The 23,675-nt window shown below is 46.9% G+C and overlaps 1 protein-coding gene across 1 annotated transcript in view; it reads right to left on the bottom strand.

Moving 5' to 3' along the window:
• TCP-1 (T-complex protein 1 alpha subunit) overlaps positions 1 to 23,675 on the bottom strand; it is a 62,588-nt gene that overhangs the window by 7,189 nt on the left and 31,724 nt on the right. Inside the window, exons 6-11 of the mRNA XM_087382448.1 lie at positions 20,533 to 20,583; positions 20,352 to 20,447; positions 20,150 to 20,215; positions 16,786 to 17,003; positions 16,597 to 16,693; positions 16,021 to 16,107 (exon numbers count right to left, since the gene is read on the bottom strand). Coding sequence (XP_087238574.1) covers positions 16,021 to 16,107; positions 16,597 to 16,693; positions 16,786 to 17,003; positions 20,150 to 20,215; positions 20,352 to 20,447; positions 20,533 to 20,583 — 615 coding nt within the window. The remainder of the gene's footprint in view (positions 1 to 16,020; positions 16,108 to 16,596; positions 16,694 to 16,785; positions 17,004 to 20,149; positions 20,216 to 20,351; positions 20,448 to 20,532; positions 20,584 to 23,675) is intronic.

Below are 23,675 nucleotides of genomic sequence, written 5' to 3'. Positions count from 1 at the left end.
TAGAGGGTATGCCGCCTTGGCTCTTCTCGAGAGGCAGTGTGCACAGTCACATTTTCAGCATCCCGACACGAAGTCCTTACTTTTCGATACGCTGGTGAGACCTGCAGCCATGTATGCTAGCCCCTTTTGGGCAGGAGATCTCAGTGTTGCAGATTAGAGACGAGTAGAAAGGTTACAGATCATCATGTTCTCCAGATTGATCAGAGCGAAGCCCACGGTACCGCATCAGATTATGCTCGCAGAGTTCGGAGCTACACCCCTAGCGCTAGATGCAGCATTTCAGTCAGTTACATACTTGCATAGGATCAGGGCGCTCGGAGACTCAGCAGCAGGCAGAGCACGATTACCGTGGCTAGCACTGACATCCTCGCAGATGTTAGCGGAGAGAGGTCATACTTTTTGTTGGTACCACACACTCTCCACATGGCTCACCTCGTTGGGCTTGGATATGGATAGGCTGCCACCATTTCGATACAGCATAGATGCCCCTCGCCTCCCTCTCACTCGACATGAGCTCAGTTAGGTTATCAGGGCAGATTTGTTGCAGCTACACACGTTTCGCACTTGGGTTCATCCCACGGAGCTTCCTACGAAGATGGCCACATATCGTGACCATTTTCTCAGGATTTCAGAGGATGGCTTCATCATATCCCCAAGATATATCGGCGTTCATATGTCGCACTCACTCAGGATTGCCTTGGGCCAGCTCAGGGTATCTTCCCACAGATTAGACGTTGAGGCCGACAAGATGCATCGTACAACTACCGGACATAGACCCAGGCGAGAGACTAGGATATGCCCTTGTTGCACTATGGGGGAGGTGGAGACTGAGGAGCACTTTGTTTGCAAATGCCCTTTATATTATGAGATCCGTGGCAGATTTCACTGTTTATTTGGGCACGGATTTGGACCTCTCTCTCGGATTATGGAGTATGAGGATCAGTATTGCTTAGCGTTGTTCATCAGGGAGATCACCAGATACAGAGAGAGATTCCTCAGAGAGCACCGTCGCATCCCTGCCAGAGACCTGGTTACTCATGAGGAGCAGGACGAGGCGCAGGACCATGAGCACAGAGATAGCCCATCTTGCCAGAGAGCACCGATGGTTCCACCCCGAGGATGTACATATGACATGATCCGGCAGCACCGCACGATGATCTTACACAGAGGCCGTACCCGTCGCTTTATTTCTAGACGACGGAGGATGATAGCAGATTTTCGGAGGAGATTGCTCCATGGAGACTTGGCACCGCCAGCAGCCCACTTGACACTTGCCCAGATCTTCACACTCATGGCAGGAGGCATGGTCGATGGCCATGACTTCCATCATTTCTTTGGATCACAGACCCCTTAGGGAAGACGATGTTCCTCATATTTCATATTTTACATTTTGTATCTAGGCATTTTTGGTACTCTATTTCATTTCATTTTGTATCTAGGATTTTGTAGCCATTTTTGGCATCTTAGCTGTATTACGATGAGGCCACCTAGTTGGCACATCGTTGATGATGTATTTTCCTTTCGGATGATTTTGTGTCCCATAGGCCATGTATGGCCTTCTGTGGACCTTTAATAAAATTTCTTTATTTCTCTCTCTCTCTCTCTCTCTCTCTCTCTCTCTCTCTCTCTCTCTCTCACACACACACACACACACACACACACACATGCTGGGGGCCAGATTTGTCGGATACAGAGTGGGCCAAGGTGGAGCAGCTACAGATTCTCATGTTATCACGGATGATCCATGGTAAGCCATCTGTAGAGTTTGGGCAGAGTTTGGGCAGAGTTCGGGCAGAGTTTGGGTCACCCCCATTACAACTAGATGCTGCATTTCAGGTCATTACATATCTATACCGAGTCAGGGAGTATGGGGATTACACATCCGAGCGTAGCAGGATACCATGGCTAGCACTATCCTCTTCTATGGCACTTGCAACAAGGGGAGATCAGAGGTGTTGGTATGCACGCACATAGAGATGGTTTGCAGGACTAGGGCTCCACATGGACAGACTACCCCCTTTCCAGTACATATGGATGCTCCTTTCTCTCCCCTCCTATCACACGAGGTCAACCAGGTTATCCATTAGGATCTACTACAGCTACACACATTCCGAACTTGGTTGGGCCCGAGTGATCTTCCAGTGAAGCTAAGCTTCTACAGAGATCACTTCTTACATATCACAGCAGAGGGTTTCATTGATCCACCAGGATACACGCAGATTCACCTACCCCACTCGCTGAGGATCTCCCTTGGGCAATTCCAGGTCTCTTCACACGGACTTCGTATCGAGAGCAGACGAGCAAAGCTGTGTGACATGTAGGAGGTTGAGACAAAGGGGCATTTCATCTTCATGTGGCCTGTTTACTATCAAATCTGAGGGCGTTTCTACTGCCTCTTCAGAGATAGTTATGGGATGTTGGCTCGTGTCCTCTCCTACCCAGACCAACGATGTTTGGCTGCTTTCATTCATGAGATGCTAAAACACCAAGATAGGATACTCCGAGCTCGGAGACAAGAGCAAACTTCTCCCTTGACTGATACCTCTCAGAGCTCTATCACGGAGTTCTTTCAGCCAGATCACATAGACCCCCATGAGGCGAGACCTCGACATGACCGTGACCCAGAGCCTGTGACCCGACAGCTCAGACAAAGGGTTGACTCACAGATCACACTTGGGAACATCCCCTCCTTGTTTAGGGTCGGAGCCCGACCGACAGGGGTCACAATGGCCTTGGTTTGACGCAGATCTACGACCAGGAGACGTACCAAGGCTGCACCCTTGAGGGGGCGACAGCATTCTATTGCTGACCTCATGCCTCTGCTTCCACAGCCTCATCCATCCTGATGTCCTATTGTTGACGATGATGATGATGATGATGCCGACGATGATGCTGAGATTGATATATATATATAGTCGGGATATGACTATGTTGTACTTAGGACTTAGTACTTCCATTTTGCATTTTATTGCATTCTGCATTGGTGTGGATGCTCGTTTAGTAGCTCAAATTCCACAACTCATTGTATTCAAGTTTTTTCGTAGTCTCATGGACCCATCGGTCTTCCGAATACTTTAATAAACTTTCTTTCTTTCTTTCTTTCTCTACCCCCCCTCAACCTCTCAACTTCTCTCCCAACTCCGTATCCCATCCGTGCCTACCCGCCTTGACCCATACCTACTGCTTGCCTTGACCCCATACCTGGCTGTGACCATTTCAAGATAGGCGCCTAGTGTTGGTTGAGAAGGTTGATGGTCTGAAAGCCACCAATATGGCATTGCTAAATGAGAAAGCACTAGACAAAGCATTGGTTGAGACTTCGGTGAAAGAATGTTGACTTTGATTAACGAAGAATAAGTTTTATTGTTTTACTTTTGCTTTGCATTGGTAAAAGAAAATTGTGGGGACGCTACAAGGCACTAGGATTATTCCAAGAACTAGGCATGCATGCATTTCGCTAACCTTTAATGCGTGCAAGTATTGGACTTTGTGTAGGACTTAGAAGAGTGCTTAAAAGGCTCAAAAAGCTGAAGCAAGTGGCAACAAGCACCTGGCAGACGGCGCCATTAAAGGACCATGGGGTTCTAAAAAGAGCATAAAAGCTGCCCCAAGGTGGGCTAAAAGCTGGAAAGCTTAGCTTTTCTAAGAAGTAGATATTAGCTAGGCCAAGTCTAGAAAAGAAGGGGCCTCAAAGCTCCTAGATTCATTCAAGGTTGTACTCAGCTCCATGCTCTTCTCAGAGCCAGTTGTACAAAGCTTATTCTATTGCAATAAAGACCTTCAAGGGGGTCTAACCCTTATTTCTAGGCCCTAGTGCCATGTACTGGCTCCTCCTCTATCTCCAAGAAGCCTCTTCTTGTGCAATTCACTTTTTCTCAGATCTTCCACGCCTTCCCCTCAGTGATGCGACAGAGTCCAACACGGGTATCCTCTCCAATTATTATCGTGATTCGTTTTCCAACCCCCAGAGCCTAGCAGGCTGCTGCCATTAAGTTTCTCGCTAATCTCCGTGTCTAGAACTTGATCGTGATTTGTACCAAAGGCTAGAACTGGTCGCGAATTACTCCAGAAGGTCAGTATCAGCTCTGATTTGATCCCAAGCTGCCCTGAAAATTGCCTACCAGAGCTCCTAGCTTCTACCTGGGGTCGATTTCACCCCAAGAAAGAGTTTATTTCAGATGCTCTAGAGGAGGACATAAGGAGGCACAACAAGGCTCAAAACGTTTTGGTACGAGGTCTCACAGTGGAAGACACTCCTATGGCGGATGCCAAGGCTCTGTTCACCAAAATGGGTGTAAACCTCCCATGCGAGTCAGCTTTGAGTGGGCAAGCCAGAGGCACCGGCAAGGCCACTAGTGATGAAACTCTGCATAGCTATGGACAAGACTACCCTCAAGAGCATGAGGGCAACTTTGAAAGGAACCCGAATCTATTTGGATGACGACCTCACTCTTCTACAACAAGAGCACCAGAAGTAAGGAATGGTACGCATAATGGCAGCGAGGGAAGCAAGCAAACGGGCTACCTACACGGATGGTGAAGTGATCATTCGAGACAGGATAGACAAGGAAGAGAAGAGAAGGCACGGAATTATGACGGTGTCGAGCCCATAGGACGAGTGCACAGAGTGAACTGAAAATAGTATTACGGAATTGCAATGGTACACTTTTGTCCAATCCGCATGGGGGGGATGGGGGGGTTTCTTGGATACATACACGAACAAAGACATTATCTTTTATACCGAGACACATGAGAGCCCAAAGAGAGAGCTGCCCACAGTGACAAGATATACCTGGGAGTCAACTCATAGGAGAGAGATGAGAAGAGAGAGTGGGATACGAGGCTCTGGCAGTGTAGCGGTTCTCTCAGATCACACTTGAGGGCATTCATATCCTAGTACGGAGAGAGCATGCACAGCATATGTGGATACGAGTTTAATTACTGGAGGCACTTCCGATCTTTCATTGCGTTGTGCTACTTCCCTCCAAATACATCATCCTATGCCCATATGAGATGATATCTGATGATATCACGTAGTTCTCCAGGCAAGGAGATATCCTCCTTCTCAGGGACTTTAATGCACACACAAGAGATACACAAGTGGGCTTTCTAGACTTTGAGGATGACTCTCTAATAGTGCCGGAACTAGATCTAGCCGAGCTCGCGATATTGAGACACTCACCAGATGCACCACGTGCAACATGGTATGGGCGTCATCCACTTGAGCTGGGAACTGACCACGACTTGATTATATGTAACAGTCTCCAGAGATGACCGTTATCTAGCAGGCTCACTTCCCGTATGGGCGTCATCTACTTGAGCTGGGACTTGATTATATGTAACGGTCTCTAGAGATGGCCGTTATCTGGCGGGCTCACTTGCTTCCCACATGGTGGTTTACACTATCTCAGAGAGGTTCTCCATTCTCTCGACTCGCTTTTCCCTGCCCCTTTCCGGATTCGGAGGTGGCGAATCCCTGTCATTCTGATTTTTATTATGCAAGTGACCGACCCCATTGATGGCCATTTCACGAAATAGGGACGACTTTGATCATGAGGTCTTTAGAGGGGGAGGCAAAGCAGTGGCACTAAAGCCATAATTAAAGGAGATCCGAGAGGAAGCGCTAGACAAAAGGTGGGCAAGCTTGAAGATCAAAATCTTCCGAGAAATGAAAGGTGAAACGTCCAAGCAATTCTCTAGGTGACACGTGGCTCTTCTCCTCTCCTCCAAGCTGCCACGTGTTCTCCTTTTGTCCGTGGTTAATAGGTCAAAGATATTTGCAAAAACATGAAGGTTTGTTTGTGACCTCCAACCTTTTTTACTTTAAGTCAAAATCAAAATTCTTTTATGTGCTCAAAATGCCAACTAGCCCGCACTATTAGCCTTGTAGTATTAGTGTGTTCCAAAGATGTTATGCCTTCTACTCCTTGACTTGGAGAGCTAGTCATAGTTATTGGTGTCAAGACGCAATGACCTTTTACTGGAGACCTTGCTCCCACAAATTCAAGATTTGCAAGTTTCAAAGTCTTCCATAATTGATTCAATATCTAGAGGTGCAGCTTTTAAATGGTGTAGAATCCTTTGTTTCCTTAAAAGTCTACCTCCTCCTTTTTCCGCTGTACTGGTCCCTCCACCATGTGGGAAGCAAGTGAGCCCGCTAGATAACGGCCATCTCTGGAGACCGTTACATATGATCAAGTCGTGGGCTGCTCCCAGCTCAAGTGGAAGGGGTCACTACTGGCCGACTTGATGAACAGACATTGCTATATGTGGATGAGTCCTTGTATCATCTTCAGCAAAGGAGCTGTAGAAGCATCTAGAGGCATTAGAGGCGGTTTGCAAGGAGAGAGACCTGACAGTCAACCTTGGGAAGACCAAGGTCATGATCTTCAACACCTCGCGTGCTGTACTACACTGACAAAGCTTTACTTACGAGGTGAGCCAGTAGAGAGAGTGCAGTCCTACACATACTTGGGGACAGTTTTCACAGGGCCAGTTTATAGGATGATCCATCTGGCCAGAGCACGACTCGCACGTGGACAGGGAGCTTTAGCATGACTAGAGAGGCTGAAACCGGCCTTCAATAAATTAAAAGGGCAGTAAAACTAGCAAGTAACCAGCCATCACTGTTACAACAACAATTCAGCAAAAGTATATCTGGTAAATTGGCAGCTAGAGTGCCCCTGCATCAAGACAAAGACACAAATTGGCCCCAAACCTTGGCGCCCCTTCCAATATTTCTTTGATTAAGTGAGAGGTCCCTGATATCCAGGCTACATAAAGGACACATTCCTTCTTACAACTGGGGCATTCCACATCCCAGAGGGCACCCACATACCCTGCATAGCCTTTACTGTTCACCGCTCTCACTAAACCTGGCAATAAGCATCCATCTCTATTCCAGATTGAGCCTGGAACTACTACTAGCAGCCCACTCAGCCACTCATATCCCAACAGTTGTCGCTAGTGCCCAAATTAGTCATCCATCTGCTCAAAAAAAAGAAAGAGAGCACACAGGATCTTTCTCCACTCTCCAGGACTGCCACTACCTATAGTCTCTCATCCTATGGGCAGCAAATATCCTGATACTTTAACTTGTTTCTCATAATAGAACTGGCATCACAGCATAGAAAACACTATGGTAGTCCCACCTGTACCATCCCTCTCGTGGTTCCGGGGATACTTTCCATCTCACGCATGGATTCCCGATCCCTGCCTACTCAGCAACGAGGCTGTACCCAAGATGTGCCATCTGCCTAGCAACCACTGCTGCCTGCATGTGACCCATCTCTTAAAGAAACCAAAGCATAATCTCTACTGAAAGTGACCTCCATCAAGCATAGCTAATGAGCATCCATTTCAGGTCCAAAACACTTGCACTCAGCTTAAACCTGTTCCTAGCAACCAATACGTGGTCACACAGACTCCCTTAGCTACCTTGACTGCCCTCTTAGCCATTCACCTGCTCACGACAAGGAAAAAGCATGGACACACAGCTAGCATCCATTGACAATGCTTCACACTCTGGTAGGCTTCAATGCCCCATTACTCCTTGTTATGCATTGCTCTCACCAAGCTTGACAGTAAGCATTTAAAACTGTCCCAAGCATTTACATAAATACCCGGAGCTGTTACTGTTCATCCATTCTGCATCACACAGTTCCCTTGCCTGTCAGCAATTGCACAAAAGACCAATGACGTGCTCAAAGTTCCAAATGAAGGCATAAGAGACTAACTGTCATAAGACGCAACCAAGAACCACTTGGCCAAGACCAAGCCCGAGGCAGTTCCGTGCATAGGATGGCTGATCCATGCGTCAATCGTACATCAGCTGTACGTGCATCAGCCTGCCAACCATACCTAACAACCATGTAGCCTGCAATCTGTACAAGCTCCTCAGGCCTCTTGTAGAACAACAGCAGCCAGCCCAAGAAACTATAGCTGCAAACAGACTGTACATATGCTTCCCGTACAAATCTGTACCAACTATCCGTACGCTCCCTGAACAAAATCCATACTATGTCCGTACGGAGGCCGTACACAGCCTTTGTGCCATCCCCCGTACAGAGTTTGCACAAGTCCGTACAATCATTCGTCAGCCCATCGTAAGGACGAACTGCCTGTACAAACTATCACGTGCACCATCCGTACACAGCTCCCGTGGTCCATACACAGTCCGTACAACCAGGCCCGTAAGGAAATTCTGTACGTCTCTGTCCATACCAAAGCATCCAGCTCTTCACCTTCCTCCTGAGTATCCTCCCGTCTCCCGTCGGCACCTCTTGCCTTACGAGAAAACTTACAATTGATTCCCAAGGCAACCTATCCAAATGCATCAAGGCATGGGGAAATGCCACGTGGCACTCCCCCCTTCATTTGCCCCTTGCTCCCTCTAGTGAGACCTTTTTAAGATCCAACCAATGCCCAACTTTGGATCCTAAGGTTCTTCGACCCCTCTTGAGCCTAAACCTACCATTTACCCCCAAGGCACAATTCCCTAGGGGGAAACTTGCACATCCACACCCGGTGCCTTGCCCCTTAGATTTCCAGGGTCCTGCCCCACGCAAGTACAAAGTCATGCCCTCATGACAAAGGCGATGCTTTCAGGTGCACTTTCAAGACCCAACGGCAAAGAGTTGGCTTTTTGACACATTAGTAAGGCCGACTGCCATGTATGCAGCACCTTTCTAGGAGAGCGACCGTTCGGCTGACACCTCTCCAAGCCGATGTTATCTTCCAGACAGTGACTTTCCTCAATTAAGTATGGGCCTTACCTCACGGGAGACTACTGAGGCGAGCACTAAAGTCTTCCATACCACTAGTAGAGAGCAGAGCTAATACATGGTCTGCACGCGTATCCACATGGTTTGTCAATCACGATATCCAAATGGACCGACTCCACGCAGCCCCATGCACCACCCGAGTCGATCCCTCGAGATGAGATTAACTGTATCATACAGTTATACCTCCTCCGGCTCTATACATCTCAGACTTGGGAGGGGGAGGGGGGGGGGGGGGGGGGCGGCGGGGCAGGAGTTCCCAACCACGATCCAATTCTATCGCGATCATTTCCTGAGAGTATCAAAGGATGGACGTCAAACCCCTACCTTAAGGATAGAGGTGTATCACATACATTGAGGATTGCCATTGGACAGATGCGGGTCTCATGACACCAACTAGGGATTGAGGCAGGGAGAGCTACAGGCATACCTAGAGAGCAACGGATTTGCAAGTTATGCACACTAGAGACAATTGATACAGAGGAGCATTTCTTATGTGTCTACTTCACCTATTATGAGATCTGGGGACGCTATCACTGCCTCTTTCAAAAGGGACAAGCTTTGGTCCACTCTCTCGACTGATCCACTTCCATTATCACGTCTGCATTGGGCTCTATTTGTAGATACGACGACACAGAGAGATGCTACTACAACAAATCAGACATGTACAGCATAGCAACGACATGTCATGGACTTCTATGCATTCGAGTCGACTATGGGCCACAGACGAGTGGAGGAGCAGCAGCTAGCAGACATGCGGACAGCATGGATCAACGAAGGGAGACAACATGGTACTATCGAGTGAGAGATGCAGAGTCCACGCATGACACGGAGAGCGACAAAAGCATGCATTATCGAGGTATGACCCACCTCCATCCTTAGAGAAGATTGCCCAAGACAAGGCATTGCTCTTGATATAGTTGTTCAAATACAGAGGTCGAGGAGACCATGCCCTCCACCATAGCGAAAGATAGCTCGACAGACGCAGATCCGAGATATCATTGCAGCCCACCGGAGAGCCACCACATTGTCAAGTTTCGGCTACTGAGTCCAAGCTTTCAATTCTCAGTTTTGTTCCGAGATCCAGTTTTGAGCTATATAGTCGAGGATCGCTATCAAACACAGGCAGGTCTCGTCCCATCACTTGAGGATTGAAGCAGGGAGAGCTACACGTACATTTAGACAGTAGTGGATCTGTAGACTATACATTCAAGGAGGTGGAGACAGAGGAGCACTTCTTGTATACTTGCCATGTTTACTATGAGATCCGACGACGATATCATTGCCTATTTCAGGAGGGGCACGGTTTTGGATTGCTCTCCCGGCTGATTCACTTCCAGGACCAGCTTGTGTGGGTCTCTATCTGATGGAGATGTGACAAATAGAGAGACCTTGTCTCGCCATATTAGAGAGCAGGATGAGACAGTGACACATGAGACTAAGATAGATCAAGCCGAACGACATGTCACAAACTTTTACACATTTGACTCTGCCCCTGGACAAAGCCGAGTAGAGGAGGAGATAGATGATATCAGGGCTGAGTGGGTCAGTGGGATGAGGAGAGACAAGGCAAGATACATATCACAGCTTTATTCGGAGGGGATCGCCCGATCAAAGACATCACTATCGACATGGGCCATCGGATACAGATTTCACGAAGACCACGCCTCCCGCCGCAGAGAGAGACGACACAGCTCATAAGAAAGCCACCCGAGCAACGGGTTATGTATCTTGCTCTGAGATTGAGTACTATTTTTTTACTCTAGTATTTTGAGTTTAGTTTAGCATAGTACTCAGCAAAGCACCTTAGTGAGCCCTGTCTATATGGAAACCCAATCTCTCAAACCACCCGCATGTGCACGCGCACCAACATCTCTAATCACCCCAAGCTGCTAATGAGAGAGAGAGATGTGTGTTACCGTGTTCGAGAGTCATCGCAGGCCTACGCGACAAAGTACAAAACAGAAAAAACTCATACAAGCCACTATGGGGCGGCTGCCACCCTTCCAGTACAGCATTTGTCCCATCCCGGGGCAACGAATTCAACCCAATCATCCACAAGGATCTCTTACAGCTACACACATTTAGAACCTGGCGCAGAGCTTCCTATGAAGCTCAGTTTCTTTCGAGACCACTGCTTGGCGTCATCCCACCGGGGTACACCCAGATCCACCTACCACATTCACTCAAAATTTCCCTTGGATAGTTACGTGTGTCATCGCACCGACTCCATAGCGAGAGCGGGCGAAGCAAAGGGGATACCCAAAGAGAGTTCTATCTGCACATTGTGTGAGCCCCATGAGGTGGAGCCAAAGGAGCACTTTATCTTCTGTTGCCCAATCTACACTATGAGATTCGTGGACGATACCATTGCCTTTTCAGAGACCTCTCCAAACTCCTATACCCATATCAGAGAAACATGGCAGCTTTTATTCACAAGGTAGTCTCATCAGATTGAGGAGATAGGAGCAGGAGACCGTGCTTGGCCCATCCTAGAGTACGATCACAAAGTTCTTCCAAGCAAAGCAAGTTGCTCTCCCAACCACGGTTAGCAAGAGAGGCAAAGCCATGAGACCGAGACGTGGCACATCTGACAGAGGACAGACGCACAGATCACACTCACTGACATCTCCTCTTATTTCAGACAGTGGGTGCAGCCAACCGGGGTTACCATGGCACTCGTCAGGCATCGGGTATCGGCTAGGAGGGCACGACGGATTACTCATCTAGATAGCAGACAACGATCCATTACAGCCTACACTGCCTAGTCCTTCATTGGGTGTATCTTCATGTTCTGTATGCCTATTGTATTGTATTGGATCCTCTGCATCTTCGCATGAGAATGATGACGCCAGGATGACTGTATATGATTATGGTGGACATGTACGATGATATCATCGACTATGTCTCCATAGTTTTCTAGCATGGATTAGGATGCTCGCTTAGTAGCTGCACCCTTTTGCTCATTGTATCAGGTTTTCTTTCAGTCTCATAGACCCATCGATCTTTAGCAAACTTTAATAAACTCTCTCTCTCTCTCTCTCTCTCTCTCTCTCTCTCTCTCTCTAGCAAACTTTAATAAACTCCCTCGCTCCCTCTCTCTCTCTCTCTCTCTCTCTCTCTCTCTCTCTCTCTCTCTCTCTCATTGTATCACCTTTTCTTTCGTCTCCTTACGCCTCGAGCCCCTTCCGACCACACTCCGCACTACACCACCTATCATGATATACACTTTGATCATAACCTCTCACCTGACTACTCAGCCCACTTAGCCTCTCTCCTCAAACACATAGACACCATACCCTCCCCTCTCTAGATCACCGAGCCTCCCTCATCACCCACTCTCTCCACAATGCAGCCCACCACATCTTTCCTTACACTACTCGGTCTACCCGCCACCCACCCGTTGGCTCCACCCCTTGCAATAGCTAGTATGATGACGAATGTAAAGCCTTACGCCACACACTCCGACTCACGACCCAACGCAATGCTAGGGCTGACCCACACCTCACCAGGGAATATCACCGCCTAGTCTGTCGCAAGAAGCTAGCCTTCCTATGCCAGAATGAGGATACGCTACTAAACATCCTGTTCAGTAGCAACTCCAAGGATTTCTGGAGGAAATTTCTAGAACGCCGATCCCCTACCCCCCTCACACACTTTTCCCTCTGGCACTCCTACACACGCACACTCTATGATATCCCTGATCAGCCCCCTCCTGACCTCTCCGCCACCCCCCGCCCCACATCTTGCACCCTTTTCACAACCCAGGGAGTCACCCACGCAGAGCTTCACAACGGCCAAGCCAAGGATCATGAGGGCCTATGCACAGAGTTTGTCGCCTATGGTATTAAAACTCTAGCCCCCATCCTGGCAACGTTGTTCAATGAAGCTGTCTGCCACGGATTCCCTAGAGCCTGGACCCTGAACACTATCACACCCATCCACAAAGCAGGAGATCCCATGGATCCAGGGAATTACAAGACCATCATGATTGGACATGTTATGTCCAAGATCTATGCATCAGTGTTAGATGGTGAGGTCAACACCCGTGCAAAGATACGAGGCCTCAAGGCATCCGGACAGGCCGGTTTCAGGACGGATCACTCCACTTACGATCACATTTTTACACTTCGAGAAATCATTGAGGAGGCCAGACACAGGAAACAGAGGGTATACTGTTGCTTTGTGGATTTCCATAGGCATTCGACACTGTTCCTCGGGCCCCCGCCTTGTTAGACGCTTGCAGGAGTTAGGTTACGACTCGGAGGTTATATGGGCGGTAGTAGCTCTCTATGAGAGGGTGACGGGCCGGGTCAGGATTGGTACCAGCTGGACCACAAAGATCACGAGCACTATAGGGGTCAAACAAGGATGTCCCTTGTCACCGACTCTATTTGGCCTCGACATCGACGAGCTCGAGACCACCATCAGGACACTCGGAGGTGCAGGCTGCTCTCTTGCGGAGGCTATCATCCAGATTCTCTTATACGCAGACGATGTAGTACTACTATCCTCCTCTGCTACTGGTCTTCAGCGACACCTAGATGGACTTCAGATCTTCTGTGATACCCATGACTTGAAGGTCAACCTTGGGAAAACCAAGGTCATGATCTTCAACACCTCCCGACCCGCTATGCACCGAGAGCAGTTCCTCTTCGCCGGCGACCCTGTTGAGATAGTCGACTCCTATACATACTTGGGCGTTGTATCTCACGATGCGCCCGGCCATGCAGGCGAGGATCAGGCGAGGCTATGCCGCTCTTGCCAGACTGGAGCGCACAATGCTACCACTCTCACTTTCAGGACCCGCGGACCAAGTCTCTTCTTTTTGATTCCTTGGTCCGCCCAGCAGGCATGTACAGCAGCCCATGGTGAGGGGCCGACCTTTTAGACACAGAGTGGGCACGCGTCGAGCGCCTACAGATACTGATGTTTACTCGAATGATCCGCAGCAAACCATCGGTACCTCATCAGATCATCTTAGCAGAATTCGACGGCTCACCAGTACAGCTTGATGCGGCCTTCCAGGCTATCACTTATCTACACAGGGTCAGGAACTTCAGCTCCTCTTCTGACCGTCGCATCCGCCTACCCTGGCTAGCCTTATCCTCCTCTATGGCCTTATCCGCTAATGGGGACCAGCGATGTTGGTATAGACGCCTTTCCAGCTGGTCCACCCGACTGGGCCTCGACATGGACTGGTTGCCTCCTTTTCAATATAGCCTCAATGCTCCACCATCCCCTTTCTCCCCCACTGACCAGAAGGTCAACCAAATCATCCGAAAGGACCTGCTCTAGCTTCACACCTGCAGGACTTGGTTTCTTCATCCCAAGCTTCCTGTGAAGCTCGATTGCTATCGCCGACACTGCCTCCAGATCTCACAGGAGGGTTTCATCACGCCCCCGAGCTATACATAGATTCATCTACCACATGCGCTCCGGATTTCACTCGGCCAGTTTAGGGTTTTGTCACACTGATTACGGATCGAGAGTGGACGCGCAGAGGGTATCCCACAAGAGGGCCGCATTTGCCCACTTTGCGACTTGCAGGAGATCGAGTCGGAGGAGCACTTTGCTTTCAAATGCCCTATCTATTATGCCATCCGAGGCCGGTACCACTACCTATTCCGCGACGGATTCGGCCCCCTCACACGCATGCTGCAGTTCCCGAACCAGCGGTGCCTAGCCGCTTTCTTACATGAGATGACCCGCCACCGAGATGCATCTCTCCGGGCTCGACAGCATACGCAGCCCACACAGCGTGAGGACACTCAGCGACCCATCACTGATTTCTTCCAGTCACAGGATACCTCTCCTCAGTCTAGCCGACGACACGGACGTGAGCGAGAGCCAAAGCCACGACAGCTACGCCAGCGGACAGACTCACACATCCGAGTCCATGACATCCCTTCTATGCTCTCAGCCCGCCCTACCGAGGTCACCGTCGCTCTTGTTCTTCAACATAGGGCCACCCGCCGCCCCCGACGACCGAGCTCAACTAGGCAGCATAACTTCAGAGGCCAATCATCCATCGCAGGGTTTTTTCAACCTCCCATTTGACGGCCCCTCTATGATTGGCCTCTGACGATCACCACAGGCATATATATATATTTGTATCTCCCCCCTTCTGCTCCATTTTTTGTGCCATTTTTTTGTATCATCTGGAGATAGATACACATTTTTTGTACCAGTACCAGGACTAGACACACCGTCCTTCATAACTTTTTTGAAGAAACGATTGGCCGGACCATTTTGAGACCGCCACCGTTATGCTCATTGTACTAGTTATCTTCAGTCTCATAGACCTTCACGGTCTCCCAAAGACTTTAATAAAATTTCTTTCTTTCTTTCTCTCTCTCTCTCTCTAACACACACACGTCACACACAAACATCGGCCTTGGTCTTGTCAAAGTGCTTTATTCAATGCAAGAATTTCTCAAAAACACATGTTAGTAAGTCGTTCGTATAACTAACAAAGAATCATCATAAACGTCAAACTCTCCAAAGGTTAACGATACAAGAAAATGGAGCCCTTAATATAAAGTAAGAGGTAGGCTCACATCTCCACAATTAGTACATACATTCCAAACAATGGCCCAACAAGTTGACGAGCTTCGATCAAATTTAATCGGATTGAGCAAAGCTTTCAAAGCTATTTTGATCATCCATACACCATTACAACTTGGTGCTCCCACTCAAGCCACTTAATGAGAACACTATCCCTTGAGATCTTCAAGTTTCATGGACCGAATACGACTAAAAATTTCTTGGTGAGCTGCTTGTCAACATAATATCTCAAGGATATCCAGCATTACCTAAGTTGGATCATTTCCAATGAATTGAGTCCAAAAGTCACAGAGTCCCTCAAAGTGTGACTAGTTAAAATTGTCAAGGTCTCAAGATTGCACTTGTTTATATAACTAGCATGTCAAAAGGGACTTCATATCCTTAAAGTTTCTAAAATATACAGTCACTCTAAGGTACAATGCTAGAAACCATAGTAACAAAGCCATGAGGACTCAACAGTATTCATCCCCTTATCATTGACACCATCAGAAACACACATTCAAAAAGCATGTCCAATACCTTTTGTACATTTTCCATGGACCATAATATGAAGACAGCAAAAATACCATGTACAAATGGTTTGAATCCCATTTGTCCCCACAAAAGGGACCAGATATGTACAGAAATGATGCCTATAGAAAACTACAAAATATCATATCTGGCAACGACATACCTGAGTTGCACCTGTAGCTTTGGCAACATGGCGCAAATCTTCCTTTTTGACACGGCGGACAGCTATAGCTCCAGCCTCTACAAAGTACTGATACCATGTTGAGAGTTAAAAGTAAGAACTTCGAAGTCTACCAAAAAAAAACTCTCTACCAAAAAAAAACTCCTATCTATCATGTCTAGGGAGCTACCCCTTTATCGTGTGCGTGTGCGTGTGCGCGCACGCGCACACAGACACACACAAGTAAGGATGTGTTTGAGTAGTGCATAATGTAAATGATAACCAATAATGATGAACAAACCCATACAATGTGCTAGCTTCCATTCTTTACCTACTGATATTTTCCTGAAGTAACACAGGGTACAGACTTACACAATTTTATTTTGGTTAGGGCATACAGAAAGGGTGTCCTCGGATACAAAACCCTATGAAATCTGTTTATGGTTAAAATCACACATTGTCAATCAAGGACTTAAATCACATTTTCTGTGCATACATAGTTCTAGTTGTCATCACGGAAATTGCCCCAACTTTACTAGCAACCCTTGTGGAATATATAGGGGATGAAAGAGCAAAAACCTTCAAAGACATGTCATCTATGCCTTTACTGGTGAGAATAACATTGGCACCAGCCTTCAGAATTTTCTCTATCCTTTCCTTTGTTATGTCTGCTTCCCTGTATGAAGATTCAGTTTAGTTTGTTCTGCTTCCTGCAATCCCAAAACAAGTTCACACAACCAACTTAAAACAAAAACAACAGCCAATCACCTTTCCCGGATCTTCTCCAGCTCTTTGGGGTCAGAAACAAGGACTTGCACACCCATCTGCATCTTAGATTTTTGCAGATTGAAGTCCAAACACGCAATCCTAGCAGGGGCAACTCGCATGGGCATGCCTTGAGCAGCACGTCCAGTATTCAGTGCATATCCATTTAGAAGATAGCTGTCACGGGCACTTTTCCCATGCGCCTTGAGTACATTAATGACCTGCCAAGTAAGCATGCAGTCAGTGAGTCCAAACGCAAGTTGCAAATTTTAGAACAATAGATACAGTAAGTTTCCATATCCATTTATTCAGCAAGCCCCATCTTCAGGACTTAGCCCAAATGGAGGAATAGTTAAATTTTGCATCATATGCACGAACAAAGTCTGAACATTCAGAAGGCTGGCATAATTGCAGTAGAAGAAAACATAGGGTGTTGGCCTGCTATTATTAAATCAGCAAGCATCCCAATGGTAGATATTGGTCACATGTAGCTACAATTATACACTCATACTAGGACTACTTCGTTGTAAAATGTTAAAAGCTTTAAAAACTTCCTTGCCCTTGAATCATGTATGTGACTATCATCACCATTCGGTAATATACAATAACAAGGGATGTTGGCCTGCTATTGCAGGATTAATAAGCATCCCAATGATAGCTCCTGATCACATGTAGCTCCAATTTTACACTCACAATAGGATGACGTTGTTGCAAAATCTTTAAAGCTTTAAAAACTTCTTCCCCTTTGAATGGTGTACTTGACTATCATCACTGTTTAGTGATGTAGAATAATCAACCATTAAACTTCACTTCTAGCATCTTCATAAGATTCAAATAGACTATTCACGGACATTTTCAACAACTGAAATATAAAAGACGTGGCACCCAAGTTATTGAATGGCAGCTGGAAATAATCGTGTTGCGTTGTTTAGCCAATGCTTGCTACAATAACCTTGCAAAGGCAAATACTTTCCCTTCATGCAAACATCAGTGGAAGCTCGCTCTGTATAAAGAATAGACTTCTGGGCTAACTTTAGCTATATACAGAGCTGGACCACACTACAATATGCACACAGGATTTGATATGAATAGCAAATGAGCATGCTCAACATCAACATCCAAAAGCTAATCAAGATAGGTGTATTTTACTTTTCTTAGTTTTCCACCTTGGATACTTTACTTTGTTTTTGCTTACAACTAATCCGGTCAATGGTTACACATGGGAAGAGCTTAGTCTTTATACTTGCTATGGCCCAATTGTTGGGAAGTATCCAAGGTTTTGTCTATTTGAATTTAGATGAGCTTAGGATATACCTTCATCAGATCTAGAATATATCCAATCTTACAAATTGCAATTTTTTTTATAGAACAAGCAAAAGAACAAAGGAAAGAAGGGAGTTTGTAAGTGCCTTTAGACAAATTATGAGCAGATGAGGGGAAAAAGAAACTTAGAAAGTAAACCTATGCTTATGTTCGCTTTAGTACCCAGGTCCTAAGCCTAAGCTGCCATTTGGATTTTGAAAGATTCCGGAATCTCTTAGGTACATAGGAGGCTATTTGTTGTGGTACATAGAAGTCACATGCACTTCTAGGAAGCCAGAGGTCACTAAGCATGGATGCAAATAATAGTGGGCTCTTTGGATCCAATGGTGACCATGTCTCAATTTGAAGAATCTTGTAGATACTTAAAATAGGTTAAGGTGGTATTCCCCATATACAAGCATTTTTAATTTGATGCGAAGGCTCTTATTTTTCAACCCACTAAGATTTTTTGGCCGGTTTGATCATGCAACTCTAGATCACATTCTCAACTTCATCATATGCTTGCAGGATCTAGGTTACAATCACGAGGTCATTTGAGGAATCATGGCACTACTTGATAGGATCTCAAGCAAGGTTCGTACAGATACGGGATGAACAAAGGAGAGATAGGATCTCAAGCAAGGTTTGAACAGATACGGGATGAACAAAGGAGACCAATGTGGTCAAACAAGGTTGTCCAATATCACCGACCCTTTTTGGCTTATACATTGAAGAGCTCGAGACCGTCATTGGGACACTAAGAGGGGCACACTTATCTCTCACCAAATTACTTCTCTACGCAGACGATGTGGTCTTTCTCTCCTCTTCAACTAAGGGTCTCCAGCAACAATTGGATGCACTCCATACCTTCTACGAGACACATTATCTACAGGTCAACCTTAGAAAAACCAAGGTTAAGCTCTTCAACACATCCCGACAGCCATGTAGAGAGAGCAAGTCATCACCACTATCTCTTCAAGGATGCATTCAAACCCCTCTCCATCCTCTTGTCTCACCCAGATCAGGACCGTCTGGCGCCTATTCCACACTTGGCAGCATTCAACCTTACACTACTATCATATCTAGGCAAGGTTGTGTCCCATGGGTAAATAAGAATCGGCATATAGTGTAGCATTTCATCCATGGAGGTGTTCAAGGCGATATCCTTTTCAATTCATTTGCCAAAATAGCATTCTTTAATTTGGCCCTTCACCTCAGCCCCAAAAGGGTGCACCATGTATACTCATAAAGTGGCTCTTGTAAGAGCTTGGAACAACCCTCAACAATCGTGTGAACATATTTATTGAGATCTAGATTTAGCACTTCAGCTCTCCATCAAACATGCTCCCCTCCTAATGATGCTCCCTTAAAGTCAATATTGAAGCAAGAAAGAGCCAGTTTACACTCCGATTCAAAAGAGTGGCTGTAACTTTTACATCTTGCTGATCCAAGGATCTACTAGTAGTGGCCGCAACTTTTACATCTTGCTGATCCAAGGATCAACTTGCCGGAAGACAGAGCTTCGTATGGGTTTCGTAAAGCCATGCACCTGTTTTCTGAGGTAGCCCTTCGGCTAGGGGTGGAACCAAATGCCCTCTTCATTTCGACAGAGTTGGCCCCGTTGCTGCTTCAAGTGCCACGAGGCTCTACAGCATCTCCCAACGCTGTGGACCCTCTCAAGTGTCCTGGCTGGTCCCCAAAAGAGGTCTTATGGGTGCCCTACCTGGGCTACATGGCATGTACCCTTCACTATTCCCGTGAATTGGCCTCACAAACAGGGAAATGAGCTACTTTATACCTAACGTATGCCTATAGTACAAAAAGTATCTACATGAATCATGTAAGGAGAATGCCTGTGATACTAGTACACTACCAATAAATCATGCTTCATTTTTAAAAACAGTAAAAGATCAACAGCTTTTCAGGGTTCTAAAATGAGTGTGGACTTGCTACAAATATAGAAGTAGTTATAAGTCTCAAAGTCCATGATAGCAGCATCTGAAAATCCAAAGACATGATATTCTTTTTCTGCAGGAAGTAGATCAACAGAAAGTGAGGGCGTCACCTTTATGGGATACTTTGTTTCTCCTTTTTCATTTACAGTTTTCACTGCTTGTACTGCATCAACAACCTGCTTAATGCTAAAATATTAGCATACTACAGAGGAATTACAAACATCTAAATGTGAGAGCAATAGAAGAAAACATGCCTCATATAATGCACATAAATGCCCATCATAGGGCCACATAGATAAAAATCCACATTACCATTTTAGCGAAAAAGTCACTATCTGTGCCGATAATTTTTGAAGACATACAAGTCTTTGCACAGTTGATAAGAGACTCCTTCCCCAGCTTGTCGACCTGTAATGTCCCCAATAATCAAGATTTATCCCAATTGATAAATATGCACAGCATGTGTTTCCTCGGTATAACACAAACAAAATACCTTGATGGAGAGCTTTTCTTCAATGTATTTGCACGACTCACGCATTGCAAGCTGCCAAAAAAGCACAAAATCCCATCAGATACCTTATTGACTTACGGGGAAATGTTCTCTTTCACAGCAGCTTCATCCATAAGACATTTTGCAGAAACATAAATAGTGTTTTGTGTTGTAGCTCGCTACAAATTTTCAACGGAAAGGTCTAATGCCCTCATGGCTTCTAGGAAAAGAATGACTTTCCCACTCTTCACAACTATGACCTTTTGCCAATGATAGCCACTAAACAAGAGCTAGGTCTTTTTTCTGGAGAGCTCATGAAATCTATTTGTCTTAATGCTAATTATGTATACTTCCCTCCACAACACTGAAGTGTTGCACAACTACACGACACAGACAAAAATATTTTGTGGAAGCATAGAAATAAGACCATGGCCTTCCAATCCCATGCAATGTCTATAAGAAGAAAAGGCCTTGGAGAACAACCATCTCCAAACACTCCATCAAGAACTGGAGACAGATGTCAAATACACTGTGTCATAGCTAAATCTTTTTGCTGACAGTCTTGTGCAACCTGCAGCAATCAATAGCAAGTAACAGACAAGTAAGTTACCTTCTCTCGCCTCTGCATTGGCTGACTGAAAGCCTGGAAGAGAGAAAGAAAGAAAGAAAGAAGTATTAACGTCCGCGGGAGGCCTCTCGGGCCTAAGGGACAAAGTACAAAGTACACCAAAAGGTAAAAACTCATACAGTGTTAGAAACTCACTGAGCCCACCTGTGAGCCCCTGATTTGAGGGGACAAGGGGCAGTGAGAGGTAGGAGGACTGGAAGGCCAGAGTTGAAAAGGAGACAGGGGAGGATGTCAAGACATTCCGCATAGACAGGGAGGGAGAATTCACGTCAAATGAGTTCAACACATTTTGTCGGATTGAGGAGGAGGAGATTGTTCAACCCCCGAACCCACCCCGCCCCAGGTTGACCATCCAAGCGATGGCAAAATCAGAAGCTGATGTTCCACAGGATAATCAAGAAGAGCAGGATGTTCCTGTTGGAAAGGTCACCTCCCCATCTGTAAGCCCCCAAATGAGGGGTGCGTGGGGGAGGGAGACCTGGGGCAAGATGTGCCCAAAGAGAGATTACCTGGATGTGTGGATCTGGGACGGATCTGGAGCATTCATGGTTGGTGGGGTATCCCAAGGATGAAAGGCTTCATCAGGAGCAGCTCATGTGCAGGAAGATGGCGGGGACACAGTGTCTTGGATCAGGCCTGGCATGAGGCACTCAGTGGACTGCAGCAGGACCCTGTGAAAGGCGCGCTGACATCAGCATGTGTACGGAGCAGGGTACAAAGCTGTACGGATCTGTACGGGCTGCTGCAGGGTAGTGTACAGAAGAGGTACAGCCAGGACAAGGCGCCGGCAAAGGGCTGCAGCAAGGCGCAGTATAGTGGGGGTCTATGGGCAGGTCTATGGCTTGCAAGCAGGGCTGGCAGGTGGCAGGACAGCAGCAAAGGAGCTGGACCCTGCATGGAACAAAGGGCCAGCAAAGGGCCCTTATATAGGGCTGGTTGGGCTGAGCCAACCAGGTCGGTTGGGCCAGCCAACCTGGTCTATCCAGTCGGCCCAGTCAGGGCAGACTGGTCGGTATTTTTGCCAGGCCTTAGGGCCTATAAAAGGAGAGGCTCTTGCCTCATTTTAGTATCCAGCATAGCCAGCAGTTCCAGGGCAGAAAGGAGCAGCAGGGAGCCTACTCTCTGGGCCTATCTACAGGAGGTGAGAGAGTGCAACAAGTGCTGCAGACTTAGCCAGGAAGAGGCTGGACCTTGGCTGTCTTCTAGGGCAGCAAGGTGCTGAGATCATCATCTTCTGGAGCAGCCATTCACAAGCAGGTTGGAGCAGTGGAACAGGGACCTGTGTGCTGCAGACAAAGCTTGGCAGGGGCTGCCCACCTAGGCTGATTCACAGGCAGTAAGGTGAAGAAGAACACACTGGATGGAAAGTCTACAGACGCTTGAGGTGGAGCACGCGGGCTCGATTCTAGAGATAGCCGGCAGATAGGAGAAGGACCTTGTGTTTAGATCAGAGGACCACACCATTGGTGGGACTCTGGATCTATCTCTTTTGTATTGTGTCCATAGTTTTGGACGGAAATATATATTTTGGTGTCTTCTATATCTGGCTGGTTCATTGTCTATTGATGAGTCTGCACATCTATTTTATGCACATAAGTAACGAAGTTTGTGATTCCACACTCACACCGCACACTGTGTGAGCTCCTGGGCATTACTATAAGTCTTCCGCTGCGTGTACCCTCTGTCGGGTCATTTCTAACAGTTCCAGAAGAAGTTCCAGTTCCTCCTCCCACAGAGAAGCAAAAAAGGTTGCCCCAATGGTACCTACGGACATTGGAAGAGTCTCGGGTCACCGAATTGCCTGAGAGTAGCAGTTCCGGATTGTGTTGGTCCCAATGTCTTCAAAAGACCCCATCCGTGAATTTTGCGTTGGTGGCTCAGCTTGACGAGCCAAGGACCTTCGAGGAGGCGAAGGACCATCCAGAATGGCAGGCTGCCATGCAGGCAGAGATGGATGCTATCCTAAAGAACAATACCTGGGACTTGGTGACCAGGCCCCCGCGACAGAAAGTCGTCGGCGCTAAGTGGGTATACAAACTTAAATACAAATCAAGCGGCAGCTTGGATAAGTATAAAGCAAGGTTAGTGGTCAAACAATTCCAGTGGCCTATTTTTCAAATGGATGTGAAGTCCACATTCCTTAATGGAACCCTGGAGGAGGAGGTATACGTGGAGCAGCCACCGGGCTTTCAAGATCCAAGGTCCCCATTAAAGGTCTGCAGGTTGAAGAAGGCGTTATACGGGCTGAAACAGGCCCCCAGAGCTTGGTACCAAAGGATTGATGTATTCTTTCAAAAGATAGGGCTAAGTCGGGGTCCTTCTGAGGCAAACCTTTACTTGTTCATTGAGAAGGGATTGCGACTGGTACTCATCCTCTATGTTGATGATCTTATCTTGACAGGTGATCATGTCAAGAAGATTTCACAGGTCAAGGAGCTACTCATGTCTGAGTTTGAGATGACTGACCTTGGGTTATTACATTACTTCCTTGGGATTGAAGTAAGGCACGCCAAAGACA

Source organism: Dipteris shenzhenensis, chromosome 12 (assembly GCF_047967505.1).
Source record: "Dipteris shenzhenensis isolate YYH24624 ecotype China chromosome 12, Dip_SZ_1.0, whole genome shotgun sequence".
Classification (NCBI taxonomy): domain Eukaryota; kingdom Viridiplantae; phylum Streptophyta; class Polypodiopsida; order Gleicheniales; family Dipteridaceae; genus Dipteris; species Dipteris shenzhenensis.
The sequence above is the reverse complement of the archived record's forward strand: the minus strand, read 5'-3'. Positions and strand labels throughout refer to the sequence as shown.